At 38.1% G+C, this 15,995-nt stretch overlaps 1 protein-coding gene across 1 annotated transcript in view; it reads right to left on the bottom strand.

The window, feature by feature from the left end:
- LOC113061593 (breast cancer anti-estrogen resistance protein 1-like) overlaps window positions 1–12,603 on the bottom strand; it is a 75,789-nt gene extending 63,186 nt beyond the window's left edge. The window contains exon 1 of the mRNA XM_026230833.1: window positions 12,164–12,603. Coding sequence (XP_026086618.1) covers window positions 12,164–12,175 — 12 coding nt within the window. The 5' untranslated portion in view covers window positions 12,176–12,603. The remainder of the gene's footprint in view (window positions 1–12,163) is intronic.
- Between the last annotated feature and the right edge of the window lie 3,392 nt (window positions 12,604–15,995).

Raw genomic sequence — 15,995 nt, 5'->3', positions numbered from 1 at the left:
ATTCTATATCACAATATAGCTATTTGTGCTTGAAAGTGAACAAAAATTGTATACATATATATCTATTTTTTTATTATTATTTTTTTGGAGAACAGAAGTACTTGAATTGAGAATTCAATTACTTTTCTTCCTCTACTCCTTTATCTCATACATTTAGTGCAGTTTCATCAAAATCATATAGTCTAGTGATACTCTGCAAAAGACAGCCGAATCACATAGTGGTTTTTCAAAGTTCCTCTGAGGCTCTCTGTACCATTGAGAGACTATTAAGAGCGATGACAGGTCTCCAGCACACAGACAGCGATTCAGAGACTCTCGCTGCATTCATCGCCAATAAATATTTACAATCCATTTATTTCAACACATATACACACACATGACAGAGGGTAAAATGGCCAGCTCAGCGAGCTGGAAGAGGAAACATGAAGGAGACAGAACAATACCTCTTCCCAGCTGGTGCCACCACCAGATCCATCAGTGTGTCAACGGCAAACGGATGTGTGTGTGTGAGTGTGAGAGCTTTAACACCTTCACAGACAAGCACATCAGTCAGATGTAAAGCACATCCTAACACACGGCATCAGTCTGCCATCAAATAGACAGTTCAAAGGCCGTATTCAGCCAGTGAGAGTGACCGCTTGCTAAACTGAAGAGAAAGGGACAGTACAAAACCTGTTCACAGAGAATTTCTTTAAATAAAATATAAAATAATGGGCCCTTTAATTTTCACTCAATGCCTTTTCTTCTCTCGGGACAATCCTTTAAGACATCCCACAATATGGAAACAATGTGTACTCGCTGCTGTATCTATCAAATCCAGAGTAATATCTTCTGTAGTGTGATCGTATAGGTACAAATAATATCAGAATAGCATGTGTCCTTATCCAGCAGCACTGAAACCAAATGCTGAAGAGGTATGATCTTGCGTTATGAAGCTTTATGGAAGTATAGGAGAATAAGCTAGGTGCTACAGACACATGGCCAACAAAAGTAAACAATAACCAAAGACAAGCTGGCATGGTACAAGTAGAGTTATGAAAACAGGAAAACAGTAACTCTTCCTTTCTAAATGTTTTCTTAGCATGAGGCTGTCTAGTTAAAAACAGTAAAAAAAATGTTAAGATCCCAACACACTTTGCTAGCTGTTTTTAAATGCAAGAATGCTAACTGTGTGTAACTCTGCTGTTCGCTCTATCTCTGGACATCTACCAAGGACTTTGTCAAGGCAAGCCTGTTTTTGTCTACGCTCTGACAAAAACTGCCCTCAGCCCCATTACTGTAAACATCTTTCTCTAAGTAAATATTTTCCAGATTATCCTCTTTTACCGTGTTGCCTGCTAGTACTAATGCTGCAGTTTTATCATATTATCCTTTCCAACTATGACAGCTGTGCAATGCATCTCTGGAAAGATATTATCATATTAAGTAAGGAGATGCTTTGCACTACTAAAATGCTACAAATTATAAAAATAAATTTAAAAAAAAACTGGGATTGTGCCTTGGGAAGCTGCTATGTGACACAGGAAACTGTTCCATGACACAACAGCTATCCTGAGTGCTGGGGTGAAGTCTGTGGCATTAGGGGCTCTCCTGGAAGACCAAATGATCAAGTGCCGAGGTGCCTGTGTATATTAGCAGCACAGTGGCTGTTGACAAGACAGCAGTCTAGCCCAGACTCACTTTGGCTTCTGGGAGTTTCCAGGCCCAGAACTCCTGAACACAGTCTGGAAAAGAAAAGAAAGGAATTGGCCGAGAGAGAAAAAGTGAGAAAGAGAGGAACGGAAGCCTGCATTCCAGTGTGGCGGTCCAAAAGTCTGCAAAATAGCTTTCCAAAAAAAAAAAAAAAAAAACAATTCAGTCAAAGAACCTATACACAACATTTCATTAACATTGCAAAAACATTTCATGGAAACTGTTTTGCAGTAAAAATGGAATTATGCATAATAAAAAAACAACTGATGACTCAAAGGTTGTTTATCCAACAAAAATATAATGTAATACTTGAAAAACATTTGGAATCTTGGAACCATTACAGGTGGTACAACCATCATATCAACTAAGCTTTGACCCTCTTTCTCTCTCATACAACCAGATCCTTCTGTTTCACATGTTCTCCTAATTCCATATATTTCTTCTTTACAATCCCTTCTTATCGCTTTGTTTTTCACCTACTCATTCTTTCTCCTGATGCCTTTCTGTGTTTCTCATCTCATCCTCTATCTTTTACCCTCCACTTCTATCCAATCAATTTTTTTCCTCTTCATCTTCCTCAACCCCATCCCCCTCTTTTTTTCTCATAAGCTGGGGAACGGTCTGTAAATGAGTAGTAAATTGCTTGCCCTCCCAGTTCAAACCCAATTCACATGGCAGTTGAGCAGATTACTTGCCCAGCCAACAGGGCAAAGGGGTACAGGACAAGAATAAAAGCTTTGAACAATGTAGATTGGTTCATCTGTCCATTAACATTCATCTCCTTAATGCATATCAGTCAGACCAACCCAAGTTCAAAAGGTTCTTGTGCATTAATTTTGCTTTAAATGGGACCAAACACACAATAAGCTTCCCAGACTTTCTGGTCCAATCCAGAGCAGACCTCCAGGAACACTAGCATTCCCTCAGCCATGTAGCTAAATTCAGAAACCAGGAAAAATCCAGGTAGGGGGTCCAGATGGCAAACCTTTCATGTCATGAAGAACAAGGTCTTGTTTAACCAGTCTGGATTTGGCCACATTGGTTACCATTTGTTGCCAAATCTAGCAATGATCCATGAGCCATGGGGATGATCACGGGATCTCCACCTGCTATGTATATTAAAGACCTTGATAAATGCTGCCTCTACCTGAAACCCATCATTTACCTGCTTCACTAGATAGCTAGATCTACTAGCCACCTGTTGTGATGAAAATCTATGCATTGAACAAAGCATGAACATCCTACTTATCACCCAAGAGACCAATTCAGTGGGCTCAGTCAATACAATAGCAGATCTAAAAGAATATACTGTAATTTGAAAAATGACTACTGTCCCTTACTGTGGAACTGAAGTCTTCCTTTTAGACCCAAACTAGTTTAACATCAGCACACATGAGCAACTCTAATAAAGATGCATTAGTTTAAGTATAAAAGTTTGTAAGAATCTGTGAAAGAAGAACTAGGCTGTGAGAATATCCAGCAGATATAGAGAACGTCCAGCAGGTATATCTATAAAAGCCAGCTGTGGTTCATTAATGTTAACTGATGAGTTTGCAGTGGTTGGCTTGAAGCGTTCCGGAGGTCATGCTGGGATTCTTATACAGCACTCTGAGTGTGCTACAGGAAGTACAGCATTCCTATAACACATAAACTTTGTAATAGCTACTCCCTCCTGAGACCAACACACTAACACACACACAAGGACCCTCTAAAAAAAAAGAAAAACAACAGCAAAAACATCAGCTCGTAAATCATGAAATTGATACCAAAAGAAGTTTCCATTTCAGAGCAAAAAATACCAATGATAACTTAGAGACTAAAATAAAAAAAGGAAATAGTCATTTTTAGATAGAAAAGGTCACATTGAACATTTTACAACTACAAAGCCACAATTAAAAGAGTTAAGTCACAATGCTAAATAGTCTAATTTTTAGATTAAAAGTCACAATTACGAGAAACAAAACAACATTGTGAGATAAACTGAAAAGTAAAAAATAGATGCCTTGCAACAACGATAGTCACAATTTTACAAGCCACAACATTATGACAATGAAGTGGCAATTATGAGACAAATAGCAACTGACAAGTCACATTGCAAAACAACAGCTTAAACTATGATAAACAGTCAATTAGAAAGAAACAAAAGATAAATACATTGCAACTGTGAGATATGAATTCACAATTCAAAATAGTCACATTTTGATAGTCACAATAAGGAGAAACAAAACATTGAGCGATTTAATCTGACAATGACGACAGAAAGATTTTAAAAAAGTTGAAACTGCAATACAGTCGCAAATAACTTTTTTAAACTCTGAGACAGAAACAGGTTTCCGGATGCCAGATTGTTGACCACATCTTTCAAGTCAGAGAGTGAGTATTCTAAGTATGCTGTACGTGTGTTTGACAGTGTACGCGAGTTGTAATTGAACTATAATTAATGAACCAATGCTGATCTCCAAACAGTGATACAAAAGCTAAATCCCATCTTTCGCTGGCCACTACGAAACCAAGAGCAGCAAAGTCCTACGAAAAGATCGAAAACCAATCTTCAAAATCAAATTTCTTTCACATCAAGCTTCTTTGATGCCTACAAATGACTTTTTCTCTTACCCGTAAAGCTGCATTAATAACGTGCAACATCCCTTTATTGTCCTCATGCAATCACGGCTCACTGGCGTCAGCATTAAAAAAGCAACAAGCTGCTTAAAGGTCACCTCTCTAGCGGAAAAATGAGAGATGCAACATTGGGTTAGCGCCGTGCTGCAGCTGATGCAACTTTAATCCGCTGCACTACATTGATGAGGAAGAAGGACAATGGTCTCCAGAAAGGTCACATTATAGCAGCTGTGTGAAATGGAGTCGTCCACTTCAAAACCGTCTCTCATTTTGTCTCACTCTCCCCATCACCTCCTCCCTCTCCTATCAGTCTTGTGCTCTCTCTCCCTAAATCCCCAATCACGGCTCACAAGTTCCCATCATCGAAAAGGTCAACAGGAGCAAGAACGCATCCACAATGACTTCCAGTGAGACATTTCCTCAAGGAGGGCCATGGAAAGGTGATGGTGGAGGTCAAGCCAAATCAGAAAGGGCACCTAATCTATTCCAGCATCATCACCAGAGTGAAATAAATTACATTAATTATGCATTATGCTTGCTGTTTATGCGTGGGACTGATCATTATAGCTTCAAGAGTGTTGACATAGACTGTACATTTATTTGCATGCCACTAAAAGACTCAGGATTGTCCCAGAGGTTGGATATAGAAACCTGGAATGTATTTAATACATTGAGAAGTTGATTAATCTACCTAATCCATCAATTATGAAACTGAGTTCTGGCATTCCAAAGCATACATCCCAATAACTGTTGCTTTAATTTAAGGAATGCAACATGCATTGCAGTTTTAAACTTCACATTACACACTAAAGATTACAGCCTCTTTATTCTGCTGCAGTGTGGCTCAGGCACATCAAATAAGAGGCGCATGCTTGCATGTCAGTGCCACACACTCACTCAAGCATGCTCATTAGCATTAAGAGTTCCTATGTGCATATTCAATATGATATTTCATGTACACACTCATACGGACACACTGCTGAGAAGATGTGATTGAGGTGCTCTACACTCACACATCCTTAATGAGCATCCAGACAGAGAGGTTCATTAAAACACAAGCGGATGCTGATGATGTCATGCTCAAGCCCTGTGGAGAGGTTCATAAGGACACAAGCAGTGTTGTTATTATTAACTATTTCAATTAGCAAATTTTAATAGCTTTAGTTTTAAAGCTGAAACGAAATATAAATATTAGATAAAAAAAATTTTAATGGTGCTTTGGCAACCAATCGAAATAAGTTAAAGTTGTTAAAATTAAAATTACGAAAACTTAAATTAAAATAAGTTATAAATTAAAATAAGGGTTTCAAAACAAAATAACAGATTTACTAAAACTTACAAAAAAATGTTTTTTAATTCAAAATATTATTAAATAATATTAACGTGCATGAATAGTACTAAAAATAACACTGGAAAGGACAAATAGTAACTCACTAATTTATCTCAAGTTAGAATGAGGGTTATTTAAGCATATCAAACATATTGAAAAGGAAGGTAGGCTCGGAATATACAAACTGATGGTCTTCTGCCTGTTGTCCACATATAGCATCTTCTGTAATCTTCTCCTCATCTTTATCTTCATGCTCTACCTCAAAATTTCTATTGTTCACTCTCTGTGCTTACTATGATCTTTTCCCAAGCCTCTTATGGTGTCTTTCCTCTTCTTCTCACTATGTCTTTCACTGCAACCCTGCTCTTGTGTTGCCATTATGTCTTTTACTTTTCAACTTTCACAGGATTTTCTGGTTTCTAGAGGCCATTACACTGGACTCTTCTAGTTCTAGTCTCATTTGGGCTCATCTGAGTTGAACTGGATTGGCCTTAGTTTAAACTGGACTTTCCTGGGCTGTCCTCAGCTGAAATAAACTTGACCTGTTTAGCTAAAAATGCACTGAACTGGGTTGGGATTAGCTAAATAAACTGGATTTGTCTCAGATTATCTGAACTGAAAACTGGGCACACTATACTGGACCTGACTGAGTTATAAAAAACTAGAGTGGACTGGGTCAGTCTTAGTTGAGATGAACTGGATTTCCCTTAGCTAATCTGGACTGAACTGAACATGCTAACTGGACCTGACTGGGTTGGTTTTAGTTTATCAACAAGACTGGCTTTATATGCTCTGCACTTAACCTTGCATGATAAACATGACATAAATGGGTTTAGCTAAACTGGACTAATCTAGGCTCCATTTAGCAAAGTACAACTGTAATGGTCTTAGCTAGCCTGTACTGAACTGGGCATGCTAAATCCGATTGGACTAGGCTGAGTTTAGCTGAGTACAACTGGATTGGTTCTAGCTAATCTGGTCTGGGCTTATCCAAGTTTTATTCACTGGGTTTAGCTAAACTGAACTGGATTGAGCTGGACTAAACTGAGATAAACTGGAATGGGCATGCTAAATTGGAGAAGACAGGATTGGGCTATATGCTGAGTTCATGTGGACTGGTCTTTGTATGTTCATGTGGACTGGAGCTGAATTTGTATTGTCTAAACAGATGTCTCTGTCAGGTTCACTTGTACGTACAGTTCCCTCCCCCATCCCATCATGCACATACAGTGTAATCTCAGACAGCCCGGTGTAATTGGTGGCGCTCCATTAATATGACCACGAGGCACATCAGCCAGCAGATTTACGACGCTAGCGACGGGACGATTTGGCACAGGCAGTGGCAAAAACAGACACATGCACACAACTACACTCACTCACTTTTCCATCTCCCTTTCACTCTCACAGCTGCACTATAATGAGGATGTGGATGCTGATGTGGATGCAAAACAAATATGTGCAACACTTTCTCTCTCTCTTTGTCTACCAACACAATCGCTCAACACAAAACATGAACATGAGGCATGCAACTTTTACACATACATACTCAACATAATCTCCATCCAAAGATGTGCACACACACACCTCTCCCCCTTTTTTTATTACTGACGAAAGAGATTTACAGGGCAGTGGAACAAAAGAGTGGGTTAAACTAACTCAAATCATCACATGGTGAAAAAGTCCTGCATTTCATTAGCAACTCAGCACAACCAAGCCACGTTGATAAACACATATGAGTTAAACAGCAGCATAAACACAACTCTAGGGAGGGCCACACATGCATAAGTCAGTCCTGCCTTTCTGACACACAGAAAACAACATGCTACTTTAAACACCCTGGGCTCAAGAGGAGGGGGTATTGTTACTAGTTTAGAAGAGATGTGTTTACGCGACTCTTTGAGGTCCCGTGAGGACTGGCATGTGTCGTCTGCAGGACAGTCAATGCCAGGGTGAGTAAAACGACACCAGCTTTTGAAATCATAAGGGGCCTACTTGGATTTCACACTGAGTATGTCCCCCACTGCTGCAAATATAAAAGCAAAAGAGCTCTGCAAAACAAATGCAAGCATGTGCACGCACACACACACTGTTAAAAGCAAGGAAACTAAAATTAAAAGCAAAAAAAAGTCATATGAACCTTCAGAGTGACAAAAGATGAAGGACATAGAAAAACCGATGAATAAGGAAAAAGGATGAAAAGCATTTGGCAAAGATAAAGAGGCTGGAAGTATGTGAGGCTATATTCAGACAAAGAAAACCAGTTTGTTTGCCAGTCTGCAGACTATCGCTGCACACAAATTCTATACACTGCATTCCAACACTATATCAGACAGACACATGCTTTACTCCATCGTCTGAATATACAGTTTTTGTGCTCATAAACATAAATGAATAGAGAATGACCAGAAATTAATATAGAACGACTTTTAATGATATTCAAAGAAATGATATTCCTGAATCGTAAATGAAACTGAACTGAGTTAGCAAATGTGATGAAAAAAAAACGCAATTCAGATCTATATGCTATCAAGTAGAAAGAAAATGAGTTCTACAAAAATCTAAGAAATTCATACCACTGTAATTTTTAATTAGCAAAGTAAATGTAAACCAATACTGGCTTGACAAAGTATTGAAGTTTGAAGGTCTGTAGCCTTTAAGGAGAGAAAATGACAGATTGATAGATACAACAGAATGATACAACAATGTCAGATAAATAGAACAAACGACAAATGAATGATACAATAAGCAAGAATGACAGAAAAGCTACAGAATGATAGATACAGTAGATAGAACAGAAAGAGAACGACAACGAATCATAGAATGACAAAACAACAGGATGATAGAAAGACAGAATGATAGAACAAACAATAGAACAAAATTATAGAAAGACACAGACAGACAGACAGACAGACAGACAGATAGATAGATAGATAGATAGATAGATAGATAGATAGATAGATAGATAGATAGATAGATAGATAGATAGATAGATAGATAGATAGATAGATAGTGACTGATAAAGTTCAGATGAAGAATGTGAGCGCTGTCGAGGCAATTCAATTTTCATGCTTTACATACAACTACAGAAAACATCCTGCTAAACACACACACACACACACACACAGGCCTATTAGATAACACAATTTCCCTTCATTTGTATTCTTATGCAAAAAAAATTGTGCAACGTACCAAGACATAAACAAGAATGAGGAATATTCACCATATATACACATATACTGATGTGATATTAAATCAGATGAATATGAAGAGCTGTTTGTCAAAAGACTCCTGAGGTGACATAAACTTTAATATTTACATTCACATTCATCATATGTTCACCTGCAGCTGCTTCTAGCATTCCTATTTTTCTCTTGAGCTGAACAGCAATAAACTAATGAGTGTGTCAGCTGTTCTCTGGATTAAGATGCATCCAGTGTAAGAGTGTATGTATTTGAGCAAAAAATGGCCATCCTTAATCACTAAAAATGGATAAAGATGCCTGCCGGGAGTGGCAAAGCAGGGACCACTGATGTGTGACTGCATAAAGGAAAGAATGTCTATGGGATGAGATACTGAATAGTGTGATTTCAGAGAGGAAATCATAGACATATTCTCAAATGCATGTCACAATTCGTCTTTGGAGTTGTGCTTGTTCATACATGTTATGTGTAGCATTATACGCTGTTTACTATGAGTTAAGCTGCCAATGAAACTCCTATGTGGAAGGCTGGTGGCCTGTAGTTGCCAGGGCAACGCATACAAATAGCAAAAGGTCTTTATTGGGTGATTGAAATGCGACAGCTCACCTAAGCCAACATTATTAATATGTATGTGGAGTATCATCTATGACAAGCACCAAATGCCAGGCTTCTGACAGTGATCTAGCAAGCTCGTTCCCTGCTGGCATCGCATTTAACCTCTCGTGTTAAAACTCAGAGGGACGGTGGGGGGGAATAAGTGCAGGCTTGCAGTCATAGTGCACACTCTCTGAGAGCCGTCCAGGGGACGGGATGAAGATCTGAAGCCAAGGCAAATGACCTTAACAGCCAAACATTAATACCCATCAATATGTATGAAGGAGAGCATGTGTTGAACTCAAACTTATGAATTTATGTATTACAGGAAGTATGTATGCATTCATACATGCTTGCAGAATTCAAATGAAAGTGTATGGAGATATGCAAGTCTGGACACATGTTGGTAAAGCGTCAGTGGGGTAGTGTCTTCATATTGTTAACCAAATCTTAAACTGAAACTATGAAATAATGAAAAATAAAATCTAAATATTAGAAAACAAAACTGAACTCAAACTTTTACATTTAACAAAATATATTATAATTCAATACTAACAATACTAAACCTTACACTCGAATAAAAATAAAGCTATATAGAGATATAAAACAAAAAAGCAATGACATACAAAATGACTAAAACTTAAAAAATAAAATAGAATCTGAAAATATAAATTAAAAGTTCATTCACAATATTATAATAAATATATATAAATATATAAATAATACTAAAATAGCATTGTTTCTACACTGATTGGGTTAATTTCACTTAAAATATGAAAATATGATAGCATAAATAATATGGGTAGAAAAAAAATCAAGTAATATTTTACCTGTGTTTAAAGTCCAAATTTCTGTGATAAGATTATAGCAAGCTAGCAATCAAATTTTTTTTATAACTGAGGTTTGACCCAAAATGTATTATTTTTATTAATTTTGCATTATGTTATAATAAATGTTTTAAACAAGAAATACTCAAACTATCCACATAGTTTTTTTTTTTTTTTGTGATTATTATATTTGTTAAATATCAAATAAACTGCATAGTTGGAGCAGAAATTAAGATTTTCGTAATGTACCAAGTTAGGAGATTCATATATGAAACATATTTTCTGTGCAAGCAAAATGCATACTTTTAACTGAAATATGCCCAAACTGATCTGAATCAAAAGAAGAATCGAATTAAAAATAAATCAGGAAGTTTGGATTAAAACCAATGAAAAAACCAATGTGGGTTGCAACCCTTACACTCCTGCAGGTTTCCTACTGATGCTAACACTACATTTAAATGCATTAGCCATTACACTTGTTGATTTTTCACTTCTTGGTGACATCTGTTGGTCTAAGGTCAATGAATCTCACTGGTTGTGTGGAAAACGAGGCACAAGACAAGCAGACCATACTTTCGTCATTGTGATAGAACAGCTGCTGCGATAATGTTCATTCACACCGGGCAAAAACAGCAATCTGGCTTCTGGCGTGGGACATGGGTACTCAAAACATACACCATTCTTTGTCACTGGCACTGAGCATTTTCTTAAAGAGTTAAACTAAACAATGCACAGACCACTGGTGGCCTTCCGAGACCGTTTTCTTACTTGAATGCAAAGAGCAGAAGTGATTTTATTATTTATTCATAACATCATCAAGATGTCAGTTCTCCTAAAAACAGCAGTGGGAAAATATATAGGTGCCAAGCTGCCAAGACATGCAAATTAACTCCATTCCTCCCACAGGGATCCACAATGTTTTGCAGAACTGCGCATCCTCTACAGTCCTGTATTAGCAATCCACTGACTTCTACTTAACTTCAGTCAGCGAGGGCAAACATTAAATCGTGTTGCAGTATGACGAAATGAGATGCCAAAAGCAGTAGGGAGGCAGAACACAGGTCTCACAGGTTGGGACTCGATGGAGAGCTCTGAGCTGGGACTTTTTTGGAAACAAGTCCATGGTACAAGAACAGATTTTGCCTCAGGGTCAACCATGTTTACTTGTGAAAATGCACAGTATTAGTAATATTTATCAAGTATTGATTACAGTATCATGTTAACACAAGTAACAAATAAATCTGAATTTGTGACAGAAACTGTCCCGGTTCGACCATCCAATGAAAAAATCCATTGCTATTGACAGTTTTGAAATGCTGCAAACGAAAATAACTTTCAAGGGCCTTCTGTAAGGTCATAAGGTTCTTCATTCAATGAAGAATAATAATATATTCTATTATTATTATTGACAATGTAATAAATATTGTTGTTGTTTTTCTCCAACAAACCTGAAGCCAACAGAAACGTGAAATATTTCTTGAGGAAATTCTCCATCCTATTTGTGCGCCTATTTTCTATATTTCAGCTCATGGATTCCGAGGTTGTGTGTCAAAACCTCATGAGCTGCATATAGAGAAAACGCATTTTTGGGCATCTTTGGCACGCGCACCATTTCGGGCATCCTTGGAACACGCCAAGATGCCCAAAAACGCTGTCTCGATAGAAAAAAATGCATTGACTTGAGGGAACTACAAAAATACAGTTCCACTACCGTCCTGAACAGCCGCTTTATACTAAATGACCACAGTGTGCATCACCACAGCGATAGCGAGAGCAAACAGCCTATTCTTTCACACCAACATCTGGGCGTCCGGCACAAAGCATGCAGGTTACTATCAAGCCGTTCCGTAACTTTTCCACATCGCGATGAATCATTTCAAAGGTTAAATTGAAGAACCTACCGGTACAGACATCTTGAGCGCCTTCTTTCAATCCACTACAAAACTGATGCTGATTTTAACGGACCAGTTTCTTCCCCTCCAACGGGTTTTCAGCAGAAAACATCAATTTGTGTTGTTAGGCTTCTCTCAAAAACCTTCTATTCCATGTTGTATGTAGATCGGGTGCAATCCGAGTCTCGATGGAGTGAGAAGTTTGATGTGAATGTTTTAGATGTGTCTCCTCTCCACCTCGCACGGGCAGCGCTGCGCAGTTTCACTCCTCCTCTCTCTCCAGAGACAGAGAGCTGCTGTTGGGCTACTATTAATATGGCTATGTTTGAATTAAAACGCTTCTCTTATTCCTATTCTCGTATAAAGTAAGGAATGACCTGGCTTCTGCTTGTCTGTACTGCGGTGGCGTACATTGACACTTCACAGCACAGCGAACCAGAACGCTGCTCTCTCTCTCTCTCTCTCTCTCTCTCTCTCTCTCTCTCTCTCTCTCTCTCTCCCTCTCTCTGATGGAATCGTCAAGTCCTGTTTAAAGGGATACGCTCCTGTTACCTCGCTGTGGATAAACACGGCATGGTTTATAGCCTATTATACGCTGTTAACGGTGTTTACATTCGATACGTTGATGCTAGTCTCGTGCTACTGTGCTATTTAATGTTCTTTATACTGTTTTATTTCCCCCTCTCACTGGGAAAATAATATCTGTGAGAATGCTTGGCATACGTTCAGTTTGACAAAAATCTTTTCACGCTCAAAACCAAACTAGTAGGCTACCTTGCGCATGACGTAAATTTCATATTCAGCATGGGCCTTGAATTTTTTTATTTTGCACTAAAGAGTTTGCACAAAGCGGTCCTGTGTCCTTTTTTTAAAGTTTAAAATAGGTGTAGGAGACAAACAGTAAGGATAAACCACTGTAGATCCAACAACAATAGACACCCACACTGATGAGCAATTATGTTCTGAATTTAGAAATGTTGCAGAATTTAAATTAAACTTGTGTGGATTGAAACCCAAAAAGGTGTTGTGGCTGCATATCCAGTTTTCAATTATGTTAACAGTAAAAGACACATTTAACAAACCGCTTAAGATGCTCCTTTGAGACCAATGAAATAACATCTTGACGGATCGCAATTCAATGAGTAAAACTTTAACACAAAAAGGAACTATAACAAACTATAATTTCATTGTACATAACAATGGATGATATAGACAAGGGGTACCAAACTCAATTCCTGGCGGGCCCAAGCCCTTTAGTTCCAACACACATACCATGTAGTTTTCAAATAAGCCTGAAGGACTTGATTAGTTGGATAAGGTGTGTTTAATTTAAATCTAAACTCATCAGTGCTCCGGCCCTCCAGAAATTGAGTTTGACACCCCTGATACAGACTGTTTGGTTTAAAAATAACTAATTATGTTTAATTCTCTTTTAAACTTTGTTACTGATTTATGGCATCCTGAGGCATTTAGAAACTACCATATCTGCAGAAACACAATCTCCTTGACAACAAAAATAAATAGTATCTATTTAGTATTAAATGTAGCAATTACCCATTAACATGATGAAACTGGCTGCAAACATTCTAGCATTTGACTCTGAAAGAAAAAAAATTGTGAAAGAAAAACATTAATAAAACAGATTTGCCAAAAGATGATGATACAGTATTGTTCAAAATAATAGCAGTACAATGTGACTAACCAGAATAATCAAGGTTTTTAGTATATTTTTTATTGCTACGTGGCAAACAAGTTACCAGTAGGTTCAGTAGATTGTCAGAAAACAAACAAGACCCAGCATTCATGATTTGCACGCTCTTAAGGCTGTGCAATTGGGCAATTAGTTGAAAGGGGTGTGTTCAAAAAAATAGCAGTGTCTACCTTTGACTGTACAAACTCAAAACTATTTTGTACAAACATTTTTTTTTCTGGGATTTAGCAATCCTGTGAATCACTAAACTAATATTTAGTTGTATGACCACAGTTTTTTAAAACTGCTTGACATCTGTGTGGCATGGAGTCAACCAACTTGTGGCACCTCTCAGCTGTTATTCCACTCCATGATTCTTTAACAACATTCCACAATTCATTCACATTTCTTGGTTTTGCTTCAGAAACAGCATTTTTGATATCACCCCACAAGTTCTCAATTGGATTAAGGTCTGGAGATTGGGCTGGCCACTCCATAACATTAATTTTGTTGGTTTGGAACCAAGACTTTGCCCGTTTACTAGTGTGTTTTGGGTCATTGTCTTGTTGAAACAACCATTTCAAGGGCATGTCCTCTTCAGCATAGGGCAACATGACCTCTTCAAGTATTTTAACATATGCAAACTGATCCATGATCCCTGGTATGCGATAAATAGGCCCAACACCATAGTAGGAGAAACATGCCCATATCATGATGCTTGCACCTCCATGCTTCACTGTCTTCACTGTGTACTGTGGCTTGAATTCAGAGTTTGGGGGTCGTCTCACAAACTGCCTGTGGCCCTTGGACCCAAAAAGAACAATTTTACTCTCATCAGTCCACAAAATGTTCCTCCATTTCTCTTTAGGCCAGTTGATGTGTTCTTTGGCAAATTGTAACCTCTTCTGCACATGCCTTTTTTTTAACAGAGGGACTTTGCGGGGGATTCTTGAAAATAGATTAGCTTCACACAGACGTCTTCTAACTGTCACAGTACTTACAGGTAACTCCAGACTGTCTTTGATCATCCTGGAGGTGATCATTGGCTGAGCCTTTGCCATTCTGGTTATTCTTCTATCCATTTTGATGGTTGTCTTCCGTTTTCTTCCACGTCTCTCTGGTTTTGCTCTCCATTTTAAGGCATTGGAGATCATTTTAGCTGAACAGCCTATCATTTTTTGCACCTTTTTATAGGTTTTCCCCTCTCTAATCAACTTTTTAATCAAAGTACGCTGTTCTTCTGAACAATGTCTTGAACGACCCATTTTCCTCAGCTTTCAAATGCATGTTCAACAAGTGTTGGCTTCATCCTTAAATAGGGGCCACCTGATTCACACCTGTTTCTTCACAAAATTGATGACCTCAGTGATTGAATGCCACACTGCTATTTTTTTGAACACACCCCTTTCAACTAATTCAACTAATTGCCCAATTGCACAGCCTTAAGAGCGTGCATATCATGAATGCTGGGTCTCATTTGTTTTCTGAGAATCTACTGAACCTACTGGTAACTTGTTTGCCACGTAGCAATAAAAAAATATACGAAAAACCTTGATTATTCTGGTTAGTCACATTGTACTGCTATTATTTTGAACAATACTGTACCAACAAAATGTTTGGCCCTTCAAATTAGCTGATCCTGAACAATATTCTGGGGCTGGGGGTTACTAACAAAGATTAAGCACATCTTTAAAAAAGGTTTCAATTTAATTTTCCCTTTAAGGAAAAAACTGTGTGTTATTTGTCAGATAGCAGATAGAAATATGTGTTGTGGAGGACAATTAGTTTACAAGCAGTATCATTCCCAATGCTCTCACTGGCAGCTATGCCATGAGCACTGTCAATGGCTTTTAATTACACAGGGCAGCTGTGTGAAAGAAGTCAAAGGTCCTCTTCTAATCTTCAAATGTCTGTTAAATTGGTGTCATGGCACTCCCTCCCTTCATCTGCCAACATTGGCTAATGTTGAAAGGGCTAAGATACAGGAAAGAAGACCTTCAGAAGGAAATCTTTTTGGTGGGCTGCCAAAGAAGTCCATGTTACAAGGCTGAATTGACTGCAAAGTTGGGGAAAATGAACCTCTCTCTTGTGGTCTGCAATTGGATATTAGCCACCGAGCCGGCCCGTATGGAATCTATGTGGGCAGAACAG

This window comes from Carassius auratus, chromosome 43 (assembly GCF_003368295.1).
Source record: "Carassius auratus strain Wakin chromosome 43, ASM336829v1, whole genome shotgun sequence".
NCBI lineage: Eukaryota > Metazoa > Chordata > Actinopteri > Cypriniformes > Cyprinidae > Carassius > Carassius auratus.
Note: the sequence above shows the minus strand (reverse complement) of the source record. Positions and strands in the feature narration are given on the sequence as shown.